The 17160-nt window shown below is 41.8% G+C and overlaps 1 protein-coding gene and 1 pseudogene across 3 annotated transcripts in view; both read left to right on the top strand.

Annotated features, from left to right (window-relative positions):
* The first annotated feature begins 2145 nt into the window (after positions 1 to 2145).
* SPAST (spastin) overlaps positions 2146 to 17160 on the top strand; it is a 46082-nt gene continuing 31067 nt past the window's right edge. The window contains exons 1-3 of one of the 3 annotated variants that reach the window (XM_023758600.1): positions 2146 to 2736; positions 11443 to 11529; positions 14025 to 14108. In XM_023758600.1, coding sequence (XP_023614368.1) covers positions 2298 to 2736; positions 11443 to 11529; positions 14025 to 14108 — 610 coding nt within the window. In that variant the 5' untranslated portion in view covers positions 2146 to 2297. The remainder of the gene's footprint in view (positions 2737 to 11442; positions 11530 to 14024; positions 14109 to 17160) is intronic. The other 2 variants (XM_006094350.3, XM_023758599.1) reach the window with 2 other exon arrangements.
* LOC102442789 lies at positions 6277 to 6753 on the top strand (annotated as a pseudogene).

The raw sequence follows: 17160 nt of genomic DNA on the forward strand, positions 1-17160 counted from the left end.
CAGAAAAGCAGTCACTATTAAGCACAACTAGCAGAGAGTTAGCAAATGGGAAGCCAGAGGCTGGAAACTCAACACCTGTATGACCAGGAATGAAAAATAACTCATCCTTCAGGGGCTAAAACTATATTTGTCATAATTAATAAGATATAAACAGACAACATAAAATTGTTTTTCTCTGGAAGCCTAGATTTTTCTCTTAAGACCCTGAAGAGAAAAATTAAACTATGGGACAATTACTGTGCAAAATTCCTAGTGTGTGTCATTAATATGTTATGTTGGGCAGTAACAGACTTTTAGAGCCTCAAATTCCTTCCCAATTCAATAAAAAGGGAAAAAATAGGATAGTGTCTGCTGGAGATGATAAGGGAAGGATTAATCAAGAAGCTTAATACCAGTTTGAGTTGATATGATTGGCCAGAGAAGAGTGGGTCTCTTTTCCTCTCCGGCTGCTTGAGGATCAACCTTTACCGTGAATGACACAGTAACTATCCAGAGCAGGAAGTCCATGACCAGCAGACTACTTCAGCTGAAACCAATGGTCACTGATGTCCTTCACCCCGGAAGGCAATAGTACCCAGGACAGAAATTCCAGGAAAAACTAGCCAAAATGTGTAAGACTAAACCAGGTCTCATCTTTGTGTTTGGATTCAGAACCCATGGTGGTGCCCAGCCGGGGCATGGCTCAGTGGTTAAGTGTTGATCTATGAACCAGGTGGTCACATTTAAAAAAAATATATTTTATTGATTTTTTACAGAGAGGAAGGGAGAGGGATAGAGAGTTAGAAACATCAATGAGAGAGAAACACCGATCAGCCGCCTCCTGCACACTCCCCACCGGGGATGTGCCCACAACCAAGGTACATGCCCCTGACCGGAATCGAGCCCGGGCCGCTTGAGTCCGCAGGCCGACACTCTATCCACTGAGCCAAACCGGCCTGGGCCCAGGTGGTCACATTTTGATTCCTGTTCAGGGCACAGGCTCGATCCCCAATGTGGGGTGTGCAGAAGGCGGCCAGTCAATGGGACTCTCTCATCGTTGATGTTTCTCTCTCTCCCTGTCCCTTCTTCTCCGAAATCAATAAAAATATATTGCGAGATACAGAGAGAAACAGAAATAGAGAAACAGATCGAATAGTTTATTGGCTAGGTTACATCATCAAGTGACCAGTTTAGGAACCTGGCATCTCTGGGGCTCTCGGTGAGATGAACTGAGAGACCAGCTCTTACTCAGTTCCTACTACCTTCTATGCTAGTGGATCTCCATCCAAGATTCCTAGGAGATATAATTTACTGACCTAGCATTTCCATCTCTGTGATCTGGGAGGTGGGGTTCTGTGCTTGCAGTTCATTAGAATACAGGCAGCAGAGGTGAGTAGGTAGATCCCCAAAGGAGGGTTCGGCGAATAGATTAAAAAGAGGGGGTGGGGGTGGAGGGGGTAACAGTGTGGATTCATTGGCAAACTATGGGACAATTACTGTGCAAAATTTAAGAACTCCCTTAACTCAAATAAATTAATTCTTCATCTAAGCACGTATTAATTTAGTTAAACCTCTGGAATCGTTGACTTCATCCCATTGAGCTAGCATTTTCGTTTTGGTGACCCTAAAATTTGTACGTCTCTGCAATTGTTTCCCTTTCAGGTAATTCCCAGATTGGTACCCACTGCTCTGAGACGGGACTCAGATTAATCATCCTTTGAGACAATACTGGAAGAAATCATTAAAACGATAACACTCGGAGAAAGGAGCCCTGTGAGCAAGCAGAACGACCTCAAACCTCAGCGGTCCTTCTCTGGGACTCGGGGAACAAGGTCGCCAGCCAAGGAGCTCCCAGGCGCAGCCAAGTCGGCCGAGCGTCGGCCCTTGACGACGACGTAGAGCCGAACTGCACGTTGGGAACTGTAGTTCCACGGAGAAAGGACCGAGGGGAGAACGCCGCACACGCGCACGAGGAGCTCTGGGCAACAAAGACGCCGGCGTGCGCGCGCGCGCCGGAGAAAGAGAGGGGCGGGCGTGCACGCGCGGCCGCGGCTCTGAGCTCCTAGAGGCGGCCGAGAGGACAGAGAGAGGGAGGGGCAGAAGCCACCGACCTCAGGAAGGGAGAAGGGGTTGTGCTCTTGGCCGCACGCAGAGAAAGGGGCGGGGCCGGCGGGCGGGGCGCGAAGGTGCCGAGCTCCCGGGACCGGCCGGCGCGCGGGGCTCTGCGGCCCTCGCCGTCCCAGTGGCCGCTGCCGTCATTTGGTCGCCGTCGGTGTGCGGGAGGCGGGTTATGGCGGCGGCGGCAGTGGGAGCTGTGGATGAATTCTCCGGGTGGACGACGGAAGAAGAAAGGCTCCGGCGGCCCCAGCAGCCCGGTGCCTCCCAGGCCTCCGGCCCCCCCTGCCCGGCCCCCCCGCCCGGGCCCGCCCCCAGGGCCGGCCCCCTCCGCCCGGAGTCGCCGCAATAAACGAAAACCTTGTACTTACTTTCTCCTAACCCCGCTGTTTCGTCGGCTTTCGCGCTGGTTGCGTTTTAGGCCGCCCTTTCCACCTGGGGCTTCCTCTTTCGGGGGGCTCTGCCAACGCTTCTCTCGGGCCCTTCATGACCGCCAAGAGGAGCTCCCCGACGCGCCGGCCGCGGCCTCGCCCCCGCTGCCGGTGCCGGTGCCGGGCGCGGAGGCCGAGCTGGTCCGAGCCTTCCACAAACAGGCCTTCGAGTACATCTCCGTCGCCCTGCGCATCGACGAGGACGAGAAAGGTAACGGGAGGGCCGGGGGAAGGGGCGGCGGCGCCGGGGAGAAAGCCTTGGGGTCGCCGAGGGAGGGCCACACCTGCGGCCCTGTCCTGCGGGCGCCGGCGGTGCACCCCTTAGAATTGACCCTCCCTCCGCGCGAGACTGCTCCCCGCAGCCAGACCTGCATCCTCCGCGATTCTCAGTTAGAACCTCTCCCTTTTCGGGGCACCCTAGCTGTCGACTCTGTTTCAGACACCAGCCTGTTCTTACGCTTCTCCTGACCCAAGTCCCTATTGGACATCCAGACGTGCTGGTGACAGCTGACAGTTGTCCTAGAGTGACCACACGGATCCTTTCTAGCGCTGCAAACAGCGTGCGGCTTCCTCCGAGCCAGGTTTCCAAAAGGCTTTGATATCGAAGAAGCTGCGACTTGTTAAAAGGCTTTTAATGAAAGCAGAGTACTGTAGTACTGGGGGGTGGCGGGGAGGAGAGAGAACAAATAATGACTTAATTTTGAAAGGAACAGCTGCATATGATTACAGCTGAATTTGCATTTTGTAAAGTTTAATGACGGTCACTGTATCAATGTAATGACTATTGAGTATTTTTCAGGAAAGTTCTATTTTAGCATAAAACTTTTGCCCCTGGTTAATTGAATGTTATCTAAGTCAGTATTCCGAGGTAGCTCTAAGTTTCTACATTGAAATGTTAAGCGAATGAGTAGGATAACTTATACATATCATTTTACAATAAAACGTGAAGATTTTAAGATAATGTATGTTAGTCTTTCTGTGTGCCAGGTACTGTGCTCTTAGCTCTTTGCATGTGTCATCTGTTTAATTCTCTCAATTACCCTGTGAGGTGAAGGTACTGTAGTGTCATCATTTCACAGATGAACAGACTGAGGCTCAAACCTCAGTGATTCCAAACCTTTGCTAATTGGTAATGTAAAATTTTTTATGGAAGATGATAAATAAATGCTGAGATCTTCTTTTCCCTCTGACTACCAAAGAACACTTTTCCACCACACCTCAATTAAGTACTCACTTGCATTGTCCTTTTTGTAAAAAATATATATATATTTTTGTTGATTTCAGAGAGGAAGGGAAAGGGATAAGATATAGAAACATCAATGGTGAGAGAGAATCATCTACCAACTGCCCCCTGGACGCCCCCCACTGGGGATTGGGCCTTGCAACCTATGACCTCCTGGTTCATTGGTTGACACTCAACCACTGAGCCACACGGGGGAACTGTCCTTTATTTATTTATTTTTTAAACACTCTGCACTTCATTTATAGTCTATCGCTCCACTACCAACTCCAGAAACTGTTCTAGAATTTCTGTTTTGTTGAAACCTATTTCCTTTGTGGGGTCTGAGAGTGAGAAGTACGATGTAAGGATAGAGACATATTCATCGTTTTGGAGTGTAAGGACAGAGCAAAGGTTAAGAGAGTTCAAGAAAGGTGAGACATTTAAGAAAAGAATGCCAGCTATTTGTGGAAGGAAGTGCTTTGTTAACTGCTTCATTCTTTACCACCTCTTAGGAACATCCAAGGATCTCTTGGGGAGGATGAAGAAGGTATCATCAATCCTTCCTAGAGAAGCACTGTTTTATTGTCGTAGCCTATTCTTACAGGGTCCTCTGAAGTTTAGTAATGTAGGTCAAAGATATTGTAGAATAGAGGAAATATGTTTAAAGGTAGGTTAGTTGTTGTGTTTAGGAGGAGAATGCCAGAAAATACAAGGAAATTTTAGCTTAACGCTGGGTGATGGGAGTTGGAGATACGATAAGAGGAGAGGTCAAGGAAAACCTAAGTATGAAAGAAAGGAACATGGGCTTTCAGATTTAAAGAGAAATCATTTCTGTGTGAGGGATAAGTGACAGAAGTAGAATTCAGACCTTGGGTTTCATGCTGGTGATTTTTCTTTGAGTATTATGTATATGCCTGTATCTATTGTATTTAAATCATCTTAAATAGTTTAAGTGTAAATAGGTTTAGCAATCTATGAACCCATAGTTTACCTTTTTTCTACTGATGATGTTTCTATTCAAAGATTTTTGCTTTATTTATGCTTTAGTTTCTAAAGAGGACATCAGAATGGTTTATGATAACTCCTTAGTTTCAATTCTACAACCGATGCATTATAGGCTAAAATAAATTAGTTAAAACTGAAACAAACTCGTTATATATTCCTTTTCCTTTAAAAATGAAGTAAAACTGAGTTTATATTGTCATGGTTTTTTTTCTATCTGAAGTTTTCCCTTTGCATATGGGAAGTTTTTGTATTTGAGCCATAATCCAGTAGTTGTAAGAGTTCACATTTCAAGTCTATTTGCCTCTCAGCTATCCTAGACAGAACAAAACTTAATTCCAAGAGAATTTCATTCTCCCTCTTTCCCCACTGCATTAAAAATATATATGGACAAATAGAAATGAATTTGATATGCAGTCTTTTTTTAATTTTTAGTCCTCAGCAGAGGATCTTTCCATTGGCTTTTTAGAGAGAGAGAGAGAAAGAGAGGAAAAGACAGAGAAATATCCATGTGAGAGAAACACATCGATTGGTTGCCTCCTGCACAAACCCGGGACCCTTTAGTCCGCAGGCCAACGGTCAACCCACTGAGCCAAACCAACTAGTGCAATATGCAGTCTTTAAAGGTTTTCTAACTCTGTGGTAAACCATTAAGGGGCTTGTAATGTCATGCACTGCCATTCCCCTTAGCAACTTGACTTAGCTTCTAAATGTACTTTTTTTTTAAATTGTTGAACATCTTTGGAAAACTGACAACCTATGATATCTATATATGGAGAAACTGAAATTTAAAGAGTAAACTAACCATAGCAGAACCAAGAACAGAGTTTAGTTGAACAGATTCATAATTTTATACATTTTGTTTCATACTAAGCAGGCTCTGTTTATAATGCTAACTAGAGGCCCGGTGCACAATATTTGTGCATGGGTAGGGTCCCTAGGCCTGGCCAGTGATCAGGGCCAATCGGGGCCTTCCAGCTGCCGGCCAGGGTCTTCTTCTGGCTGCCAGCCAAGGCCTTCCTTCCCCGGCTGCTGGCGGGGGCCTTCCTTCGTTCCGCGCCACCCCTTGGTGGTCAGCGCACATCATAGCAAGCAATCAAACTCCTGGTCTGGTCAAACTCCCGAGGGGACACTTTGCATATTAGCCTTTTATAGGTATAGGTATAGATATAGATATATAGGACCCCTTGGATACTTGGGATAAAAGAGGACGTTGTAATAGTGGTTCTTTGGATTAACCAGAACATGACCTATCATGTTTCACATGGCTCCTGCAGGTAGACTAGCCTGAGATTTCCTGGATAATACAATGCTGCAGGTTGTCTAGGTGTGGTTCGAATATGTAGGAGTTGACAGTAAGGTTGTATCAAAGAGAGAACTCCAGTTTCTCAGGATGTTGTGAGGCTGAAGAATCTAATATCAAGGACAGAAATTGTTTAAATAAAATATTTTTCTAATTATTTCTAGTCAGTTTGTATTAAAAATATCAGGTTTTTTAATTTCGGTCGGAACCGCCATCTTCCAATTAATTCGCCAAAATGACTAACACAAAGGGAAAGAGGAGAGGCACCCGTTATATGCGTTTTAGAAAACATGGAGTTGTTCCTTTGGCCACATACATGCAAATCTAAAAGAAAGGTGATATTGTGGACATCAAGGGAATGGGCACTGTTCAAAAAGGAATGCCCCAGAAATGTTACCATGGCAAAACTGAAAGCGTCTACAATGTCACCCAGCATGCAGTTGGCATTATTGTGAATAAGCAAGTTAAGGGCAAGGTTCTTGCCAAGAGAATTTTACATATTGAGCATATTAAACACTCTATGAGTCGAGATAGCTTCCTGAAACGTGTGAAGGAAAATGATCAGAAAAAGAAGGAAGCCAAAGAAAAAGGTACCTGGGTTCAACTGAAGCGTCAGCCTGCTCCCAGAGAAGCACGCTGTGAGAACCAATGGAAAGGAGCCTGAGCTGCTGGAACCCATTCCCTACGAATTCATGGCATGATAACTGGGGAAAAAATAAAAAAGACTTCTGTGTTGATAAAAATGTTTCTCTTGCCCTAGCTGGTTTGGCTCAGTGGATAGAGCATCGGCCTGGGGACTGAAGGGTCCCAGGTTCCAGTCAAAGGCACATGCCCGGGTTGCAGGCTCATCCCCAGTAGGGGGTGTGCAGGAGGCAGCTGATCAATGATTCTCTCATCATTAATGTTTCTATCTCTCTCTCCCTCTCCTTTCTTCTCTGAAATCAACAAAAAAAATATTTTAAAAAATGTTTCTCTTAATTGAGTGGAAGTGTGGCGTCCCTTCCCCCCAACGAATAATTAAAGAAAACTTTGTGTCCTAAATATATATATATATATATGTCAGGTTTTATAAAAAATAAATTTCCAGCCCAGCAGGTGGCTCCGTTGGTTGAGCATTGAACTGTGCACCAAAAAGGTTGTTGGTTTGATTTCCTCAGGCCCCATATCTTGTTTGTGTGTCAGGCTACATAACCTTGGTTGTGGGTTCGAATCCCATATGGGAGGCAACTGATAGATGTTTCTCTTTCACATTGATGTTCTTTCTCCCACTCCTTTTCCATCTCCTTTTCCCCTTTCCTCCCCTTCCCCCTCTCTTCCAATCTCTCTAAAAATCAATAGGAAAAGTATCCTCACTCCTCGGATGAGGATTTATTTTTTTAATTAGGCACCTAGTGGTACCATGTGGTTTTAATTTGTATTTCACTAACAACTAATGAGCACATCTTTTCTTGTGCTTTGCCATTTATGTCTCTTCTTTGGTAAACTGTATGTTTTGATCTTTGACCACTGTTTTTTTAATGGGTTACTGTGTGTTTTTATCATTATATTTAAGAGACCCTTATATATTCTGGTTATAAGTCCTTTATTAGGCATGTTGTTTTGCAGATATTTTCTCCCAGTAAAAATCTGTGGCTTTTCATCATGTTAACTCTGTGTTATGAAGAGCAGGAGCTTTTAATTTTAGTGAAGTCTAGTTTTTTTCTCCTAAGGTTTGTGATTTTTATGTTCTGTTTAACAAGTCTCTTTCTAAGTCAAGATTACAAAGGATTTTGTCTATATTTTCTTTTATATAAATTTTATATTTTTAGGTTTTACATTTAGGTGTATGATCTATTTCAAGTTAATTTTTGCATGTCACATGAAGGTGGCTTTTTTTCATATCTACATCCATTATTTCAACATCATCTTTTTTTAAAAAAACTTTCATCAATTTTTTTGAAGGGAGAGGAAAAGAGAGAGAGAGAGAGAGAGAGAGAGAGAGAGAAACATCAATGTGAGAATGAAACATCAATTGGCTGCCTCTTGCACATCCACTGCCATGCAATCCGGTCATGTGCCCTGACTGGGAATCAAACTGGCAATCTTTTGGTGCACAGATGACACTCAACAAACTGAGCCACACTAGCCAGGGCCCAACATCATTTTTTTAAAACATAAATCTTTATTGTTCAGATTATTACAGATGTTCCTCTTTTTTCCCCCCATAGCTCCCCTCCACCTGGTTGCCACCCCACCCTATGCCCTTACCCCCCGCCACTGTCCTCATCCATAGGTGTAATATTTTTGTCCAATCTCTTCCTGCACCCCCCACACCCCCTTCCCCCCGAGAATTGTCAGTCCACTCCCTTTCTATGCCCTGCTTCTATTATATTCACCCGTTTATTCTGACTTAATTTTTAGATTCACTTGTTGATAGATATTTATTTGTTGTCACTTTGTTGTTTATAATTTTTATCTTTACCTTTTTCTTCTTCTTCCTCTTCTTAAAGAATATCCTTCAGCATTTCATATAATCCTGGTTTGGTGGTGATGAACTCCTTTAGCTTTTTCTTGTCTGTGAGGCTCTTTATCTGACCTTCAATTCTACATGATAGCTTTGCTGGGTAGAGTAATCTTGGTTGTAGGTTCTTGCTATTCATCACTTTGAATATTTCTTGCCACTCCCTTCTGGCCTGCATGGTTTCTGTTGAGAAATCAGCTGACAGTCGTATGGGTACTCCCTCGTAGGTAACTAACTGTTTTTCTGTTGCTGCTTTTAAGATTCTCTCTTTGTCTTTAGCCCTTGGCATTTTAATTATGATGTGTCTTGGTGTGGTCCTCTTTGGATTCCTCTTATTTGGGGTTCTCTTCGCTTCTTGGACTTGTAAGTCTATTTCTTTCATCAGGTAGGGGAAGTTTTCTGTCATGATTTCTTCTAATAGGCTTTTAGTATCTTGCTCTCTCTCTTCTTCTGGCACCCCCATAATTTGGATGTTGGTACGTTTGAAGTTGTCCCAGAGGCTCCTTACACTATCTTCATATTTTTGGATTCTTTTCGCTTTTCAGGATGGGTATTTTTCGCTTTCTCGTATTTCAAATCTTTGACTTGATTCTTGGGATCCTCTAGTCTGCTGTTGGATCTCTGTATATTATTCTTAATTTCAGTCAGTGTATATTTAATTTCTGACTGGTCCTTTTCCATATTTTTTTGCATTCTCATTAGTATCCGTGAAGGTCTCACTAAATTCCTCGGAGGTTTGTAGAAGATTCTTGAGTAACCTCATAACTCTGGTTTTGAACTCTATGTCCAGTAGTTTGCTTTCCTCCATTTCTTTCATTTGTGATATGTTTCTTTGTCTCCGCATTTTGGCTGACTGCGAGGACCTGCTGTGTCTATAGTGGAAGAACTGCTGTGCTGGAGACACCCTTATGGGGTAGGACTTGCTTCAGTGGGGCTTTGGTGCTCACTGAGTCTGCCTCTTGAGTGTGTCTCTTTTGGATGTGAGGAGTTGAAATCTGGTATGTGACCACTGGGTACCCTGGCTCCTGGATCTCCAAGTCAACCACTGTGTGAGTCCACCCAGCAGGAGCTACAGTGATATCAGCAGATTTCTCCTCTTTGTTTGGGGTTTGGAAGTTTTGGAGCTCTCTGACCCAGCTGCAGTTTGTTAGGTTAGGCTCCAAAAGGGCAGGCGGTTCCTTTGTCCTGCTTTGGTGGGGATGTAAATTGAGTGGGGCAGAGCAAACAGCAAGGGCTGCCCTCTCCGAAACTCCTCACGTCTCCGCGTCCCCGAGTCCCGCGCCCTTACAGTAACAATGATCCCTGCAAGCAGCTCTGCGAGAAAGCCACCCTGGCTTTCCGACCCGCTGCAAGACAGTTCAGTTTCTCCCCGTAGGAGTCTGGGTCCCCAGAGTCTCGCCGTAAACGAGTTCAGTGTATTTGAAAGCTTGTATCCCCTTCCGATTGAAAAAAACCATGCACCCAGGTGCAGCCCGCCTCGCTCGCACCTCCGTACCTCTGCTCTTGGCGCCTCTGCACCTCCTACCCAGTCTCAATGCACTTTTTCTTTCCTTCTAGTTGTAGAACTTCCACTTGGCCAGCTTTCCCGTGGTTCTGGATGATAGCTGTTTTGTCTTTTAGTTGTAGTTTTAATGTGGTTGTGGGGGGCAGCACGTACAGGTTTATACCTTATGCCGCCATCTTGGTTCTCCCCCCAACATCATTTTTTGAGAAGGCTGTTCTTTCTCCATTGAATTACATAGTTGTCTTTGTCAGAGTCAGCCAATAATATATGTGTAGGTCAGACATTCTTTTCTGTTCAATTGACCTATATGTCTATCCTTTCTCCTGTAGTCTTCTACTTTCAGGTAAGAAATATCTATATGTATTTTATATTGTGCTGACTTATGAGATTTAAATAATGCAGTAAATCAACTACCTGTTACCAAAGAATATTAGGTAATTGAATATTTATTGAGCTGTGAATTTATTTGTAATCAGTCCTTTCATTTGCCTATGGTAATGCACTAAAACTGAGAACATTTTGTTCAGATGTAACCAATGAGAACTGTCATACACAGCTATTAGAAGTATAAATTGGTACAGGCACTCAAAAAGCAGTTTGTAGGTTTCTCATGAATAGAGAATAAGTGATGAGCTGTGATCCATCAATTCTACTTCTTAAGCATATACCCTAGAGAAACTGGCACATATGCATAAGGGGACAGGCACAAGAACATTTATTGCAGTCTTATTTGAGATGTTGAAACACTGGAAACAACCTAAGTATCTTTTATTTAGGTTGTTGAATAAATTATAGGATGATATAGGATACTATACAGAAGTCAAAAAGAATGAAGTCTCTATATAGCAAATAAGATCTCAAACAATGCAGCGCCGACTGGTGTGGCCTAGTTGGTTGAGTGTCATACCATACATCAGAAGGTTGCATTGACCTCTGAACCAGGAGGTCATGGTTCAATTCCAGATCAGGGCACATGCCTGGGTTTGTGGCTTGATCCCTAGTAGGGGGTGTGCAGGAGGCAGCCGATCGATGATTCTCTTTCATCATTGATGTTCCTATCTCTCTCTCCTCCTTTCCTCTCTGAAATCAATAAAAATACTTTTTTTTTTTTTAAAAAGATGAAAGTGGGGGAGATTAAATTCAGGTCATTTACATTGGCCTCCTTTGCTCATAAGACTTCCTTCATTGAAGTCTATGTCCACCTCCTGGAGATTCACAAATATGTTAAGATGCTAACGATATTGAGAAGTCATATAGTAATAGTTTTCAAATTTATTTTATCACAAGCCTCTTTTTCATGTATACCTAATGACAGCATGCTTTGGGAGATATTTAGTGTATCCTTTATACTTGTGATATATACAAATAATTATTTCTCTTTTAAAGCAGGACAAAAGGAGCAAGCTGTGGAATGGTATAAGAAAGGTATTGAAGAACTAGAAAAAGGAATAGCTGTCATAGTTACAGGACAAGGTAAGGTTATATTTACATTTGTTTAGGAGCCATCCAGATTATATTCACAATTGCCTTGATTTTAGATCCATTTGTCTTAATAAAAGTATTTAAACGTTTTTAAAAACGTAATTTTTAAATGTAATCAGCCTATGTTAATGTTTGTAGACTTAAAGTTCATGTGTTTTTATCTAGGCAGAAATAAAGTTATAACCAGAAATGCTCAAACTTGATTGATTGCCTGTAGTAGTCAGGCAAAAAAACAGTGTATTACTTGTTTCCTTGGACCTACTGTTAGTGATGTTTTAGCCTTATGTTTAGCCATATTTTTTTTGGGGTACCAATTTTCACTATAACAGTTTCACTTTCCTACAGTAAGAAAAGGGTTGACTGTAATTATACCTGGGTGCTGTGTGCAGGTACACACATGTGTGTTTCTTTTTTCTTTTTATTAAAATAAAGTTGATATAATATACCTGGGTATCTTTGATCTTAACCTGCCTCCAAGTGTGATACCTTTCTTCCCACCCAAAATATTAATCTATAGTCATATTTTTGAAATCTTTCTACATTGATGAGGCAGCAGGGAGTGGTTAATCTACAGACTCCCCTTTGCACTTGTGAGTATTGCTTGACTGCATGTTAGAATATGCACTATAAGTGTTTTACTTTGATTCACATTTGTCTTTTTAAAACCAAAGTAGTTAAGTCATATCTTTACTTTCCTATCATCTAAATTAATAAATTGGAGTCTAATACTATCTTTCAATATATAGATAACATTTATTGCACATTTAATATGTGCCTAAGCATCATTGACATGCTTCATATGTAGGATCTCTTAATTTTCACCACAACCCTACACTCTGAGGCTGCTTGCTGTTACCATTATTTTTCAGATGGATAATTTTAAGTACAAAGAAGTAACTTCCTTAAAACCTCATAGCTAGCAAGTGGTGGGGTCAGGATTTGAATCTAGGCAGTCTTGACTTCAGAGCCTGAATTCTTAAATACTATACTGTGACTATTGTATAGTACATGGGTACCACTATTAAATAAGTAAAGTACTTCCATTTATCATAACTAAAATAAAATCAGAAGCAAAAATAATAATACCATGTAGGCTAAGAATTTTAGTCTTATGGATCAGTCTACCCAGTGGATGTTCGTTGTGTCGCTGGCTAATACTTATATCACCTATCACCGATTCTTTTTTTTTTTTTTAATTGATTTTTTTACAGAGAGGAAGAAGGAGAGGAATAGAGAGTTAGAAACATCGATGAGAGAAACATCGATTGAGTTGCTTCCTGCACACTCCCTACTGGGGATGTGCCCGCAACCAAGGTACATGCCCTTGGCCAGAATCGAACTTGGGACCCTTCAGTCCGCAGGCCGACGCTCTATCCACTGAGCCAAACCGGTCAGGGCCCAAGTTTGATTCTTGTCAAGGGCACATGCCTGAGGTTGCGGGCTAAATCCTCAGCAGGGAGTCTACAGGAGGTTTTTATCTCTCCCTCTCTGAAATCAATAAAAACATACTAAAAAAAAGAATGGTATTTCACTTAACCAAAAATGCCTTAAAATCTACCACTAAGAGAAAAAACAATGTCAATTAAACTGACGTATTATCTTCTTATCACTTAGAATTTGAATTTTAAACCATATCGAATTTGCTGTCCTATCTTATTTAGACATAGCTATGACAATAATATTAATATCTGTGACCAAAGTGGTCATGCACAGGCAGTGACAAACTATGTTATGACTGGCTGATAGCAGTAGAAAGTTGGTATGGGTAAAACATCCAAATTTCAAAGATTTTAAAACATAGGGTAAGAAATAAGTTTCAAAATTCATGGAATACCACAGTAGATCTGAAACCAGCATATAGAACTGTAGCTTATTTTTTGAAAGCTATTATTTGAAAATAATATTTTATTAATTTTTAAGATATGTTTTTACTAGCTGGTTTGGCTCAGTGGATAGAGCATCGGACTGTGGACTGAAGGGTCTTGGGTTCAATTCCAGTCAAGGGCACATGCCTGGGTTGCAGGCTCGATCCCCAGTAGGGGGTGTGCAGGAGGAAGCCAATCAATGATTCTCATCATGGATGTTTCTGTCTCCCTCTCCTCCTTACTTCTTTGAAATCAATAAAAATATATTAAAAAGTATATATGTTTTTATTGATTTTTACAGAGAGAGAAAGGGAGAGAGATAGAGAGATAGAAACATCAATGAGAGAAAAATATCACTGATGTTTTTTTCTCCTGCACACCCCCACTGGGGATTAAGCCCTAAACCTATGCCTGTGCCCTGACTGGGAATCGAACCAGTGACCTCTTGGTTCATGGGTGGATGCTCAACCACTGAGCACACTGGCCAGACTTTTCTAAATTCTTTTTATAAAGACTCTGACTCCCCATGAGATTAGTTGGGCTAATATTTTATCTTGAAGCAATATTAGTAAGGAAACATAGGTATTTTAATTCTTTTTTTTTTCTTTTCTTTTCTTTCAGGTGAACAATGTGAAAGAGCTAGACGCCTTCAAGCTAAAATGATGACTAATTTGGTTATGGCCAAGGACCGTTTACAACTTCTAGGTATCAATGAATTTTATAATTGGAATGAATTGTATCTGAAATGTGTGTTCATTGAAACGTTTAATGTAGATGGAAATAGATGAATGATCTTGATAATGTGATCTAGGCTTTTTTCTTATAGAAAAGTTCTAACATGCAAAATAGAAGAGTATAATGATAATTATCCATCACTTAGCTTTAATAACTATGAGCCCATAGTCTTTTTTTTTTTGCTAACATGTGATGAGTATTTTATTGCTATTTTTCAATGCATTAATAAGTACATAGTTAAAGTTTTTCTTAGTTTACCCCATAGTCAGTCTTGATTTATCTATACCAAAGGCTTGTAAATTACAGCCCAAGAGCTAATCCCAGTTCACTGCCCATTTTTATGAATTGGCACACAGCTACTCTCATTTATTTATACACTGTTTGGCTGCTTTCATGCTACAGTGACAGAGTTAAATAGTTGATACAAAGATCATATGACTCTCAAAGACAAGATATAGCTTTTTAAAATATATATATTTTTATTGATTTCAGAGATTAAGGGAGAGAGAAATAGAAACATCAATGATGAGAAAGAATCATTGATCGGCTGCCTTCTGCACGTCCCACACTGGGAATCGAGCCCACAACACAAATATATGCCCCGACTGGAAATCAACCAACTAAGCCACACCGGCCAGGGCAAATTTTCCTTTTAAGTAGATGATTGTATGGGGATTGCAAGTGAAAGGATCAAGAAGCAAGATTACTGTTTTATTTTAAATTATTGATTGCAGCCGAAACCGGTTTGGCTCAGTGGATAGAGCGTCGGCCTGTGGACTGAAAGGTCCCAGGTTCGATTCCGGTCAAGGGCATGTACCTTGGTTGTGGGCACATCCCCAGTAGGGGGTGTGCAGGAGGCAGCTGGTCGATGTTTCTCTCTCATCGATGTTTCTAACTCTCTATCTCTCTCCCTTTCTCTCTGTAAAAAATCAATAAAATATTAATAAATAAATAAATAAATAAATAAATAAATTATTGATTGCACAATGTTTAGTCATTCTAAAAAGAAGCATTAAACTAAGTTTACATTCTTGAACAAAAATGAATAGGAACAGGTTCACATTAGCAGTGTACTGCTACTATGTACGTGTGTGTTTCCATGCATTTAAAGGGTCCTGAATTCGATTCCGGTCAAAGGCGCATACCTTGGTTGCAGGCTCCTCCCCGGCCTGGGCCCTGGTTGGGGCTTGGGCAGGAGGCAACCAATTGATGTGTTTCTCTCACATCAGTGTTTCACTTTGTCATTCCCTCTCTCTCCCAGTCTCTTTGAAAACTAATGGAAAAATATCCCCCGTCCTAGTTATTATCAAAGCTAAGGATTTAATTTCTGATTATTTTTACTGTATAATGAATGTTTATGTGAACTTTTGTTACATTCCATTGAAGAGAGTGTTAATAAAGAAGACATTTACAAATCAGTGTTTTTTCTAATTTATATTATTTTTTAAATTGACTTTTAGAGAGAGGAATGGAGAGGGATAGAGAGAAACATTGATGAGAGAGGAATATCATCGATTGGCTGCCTCCTGCACGCTCTCTACTGGGGATTGAGCCCACCAGAAATTGAACCTCTGACCTCTTGATTCCTGGGTCGACCCTCAACTGTTGAGCCATACTGGCCAGGCTCTAATTTATATCTTTTGCCAACACAAAAGGTTCTTTCTCAGTATGGTGATTTGAACAGTATTATCATTGAGAAAAATCAGATGACCTACCTGTTAACTAACAAGAACAACAAAAACCCCAGCTCTGAGGTATATTCTATCAGCCGGTTCTAGGATACAAAAGCTGTGCAGTACTTTGTGCAAAAAGGGTAGCTGCTATTTAACCTGTCCCAAAAGCATGTGTGGTATACCATAACCAAGCATGATGCCTACTTGTCTAACCATAGAAATGGAAGTTTAGGAGAGTTAGTATACATGTGGTATATTTTTTTTTTTTTAAATGTTTTATTGATTTTTTTACAGAGAGGAAGGGAGAGGGATAGAGAGTTAGAAACATTGATGAGAAAGAAACATTGATCAGCTGCCTCCTGCACACTCCCTACTGGGGATGTGCCCGCAACCAAGGTACATGTCCTTGACCGGAATCGAACCTGGGACCCTTGAGTCCGCAGGCTGACGCTCTATCCACTGAGCCAGACCGGTTAGGGCTATATGTGGTATATTTTTGCATGTATTCATTGACTTTCTAGTATTGAAGAAAATAATCAGTTATGATAACTTGGAATGTTTCAACAATATTAATGTAAAAATTGAGCCCCTGTTGTGACTGACGCATAGGGTAGGTACTTTATGTATATATGTATATACTCAGTGAATTCATGCACCAGTGGGGTCCCTCAGCCTGGCCTGTGTGATCGGGCTGAAACCAGCTCTTCGACATTCCCCGTGGGGTCTCGGATTGCAAGAGGGTGCAAGCCAGGCCAAGGGACCCCACCGGTGCACGTTGGAGGAATGTGGGAGGTTGACCAGCTGGGGAGGGACCTCAGGAGAGCTCCAGGACATGTCCAGCCAGTCTCGCTCACCGCCGGGCCCCAGCAGCAGGCTAACCTAACAGTTGGAGCATCTGCCCCCTGGTGGTCAGTGCACGTCATAGCAACTGGTTTACCAGTTGACTGTCTGCCCCCTGGCGGTTAGTGCACGTCATAGTGAGTGGTTGAGCAGCCTTAGCATATCATTAGCATATTATGCTTTGATTGGTTGAACGGACGACTGGACACTTAGCATATTAGGCTTTTATTATATAGGATTTTATTTAATCCTTGACACCATCAGAAAACTGAAGCTAAAGCAAGTTCATGCTAGTAAGTGGTAGAGCAGGGTGTTTGTCAACTAGCAGTATTGATTGACTTGAATGGGGATAAAGAGTGCAGCAGTGATGTAGGGTGGCAAGGAATTTCAAACTGCTACCCTCTTGAGCTTCAGGTGCTAGGTAGGCATAGACCTAGATCATGAGAGAAAATTTGTTGTTATTTGAAGTAGGGATAGAATTGAAATAATCCTTTTATATTTTAGGTTAA

Source organism: Myotis lucifugus, unplaced genomic scaffold (assembly GCF_000147115.1).
Source record: "Myotis lucifugus unplaced genomic scaffold, Myoluc2.0 scaffold_134, whole genome shotgun sequence".
Lineage (NCBI taxonomy): Eukaryota > Metazoa > Chordata > Mammalia > Chiroptera > Vespertilionidae > Myotis > Myotis lucifugus.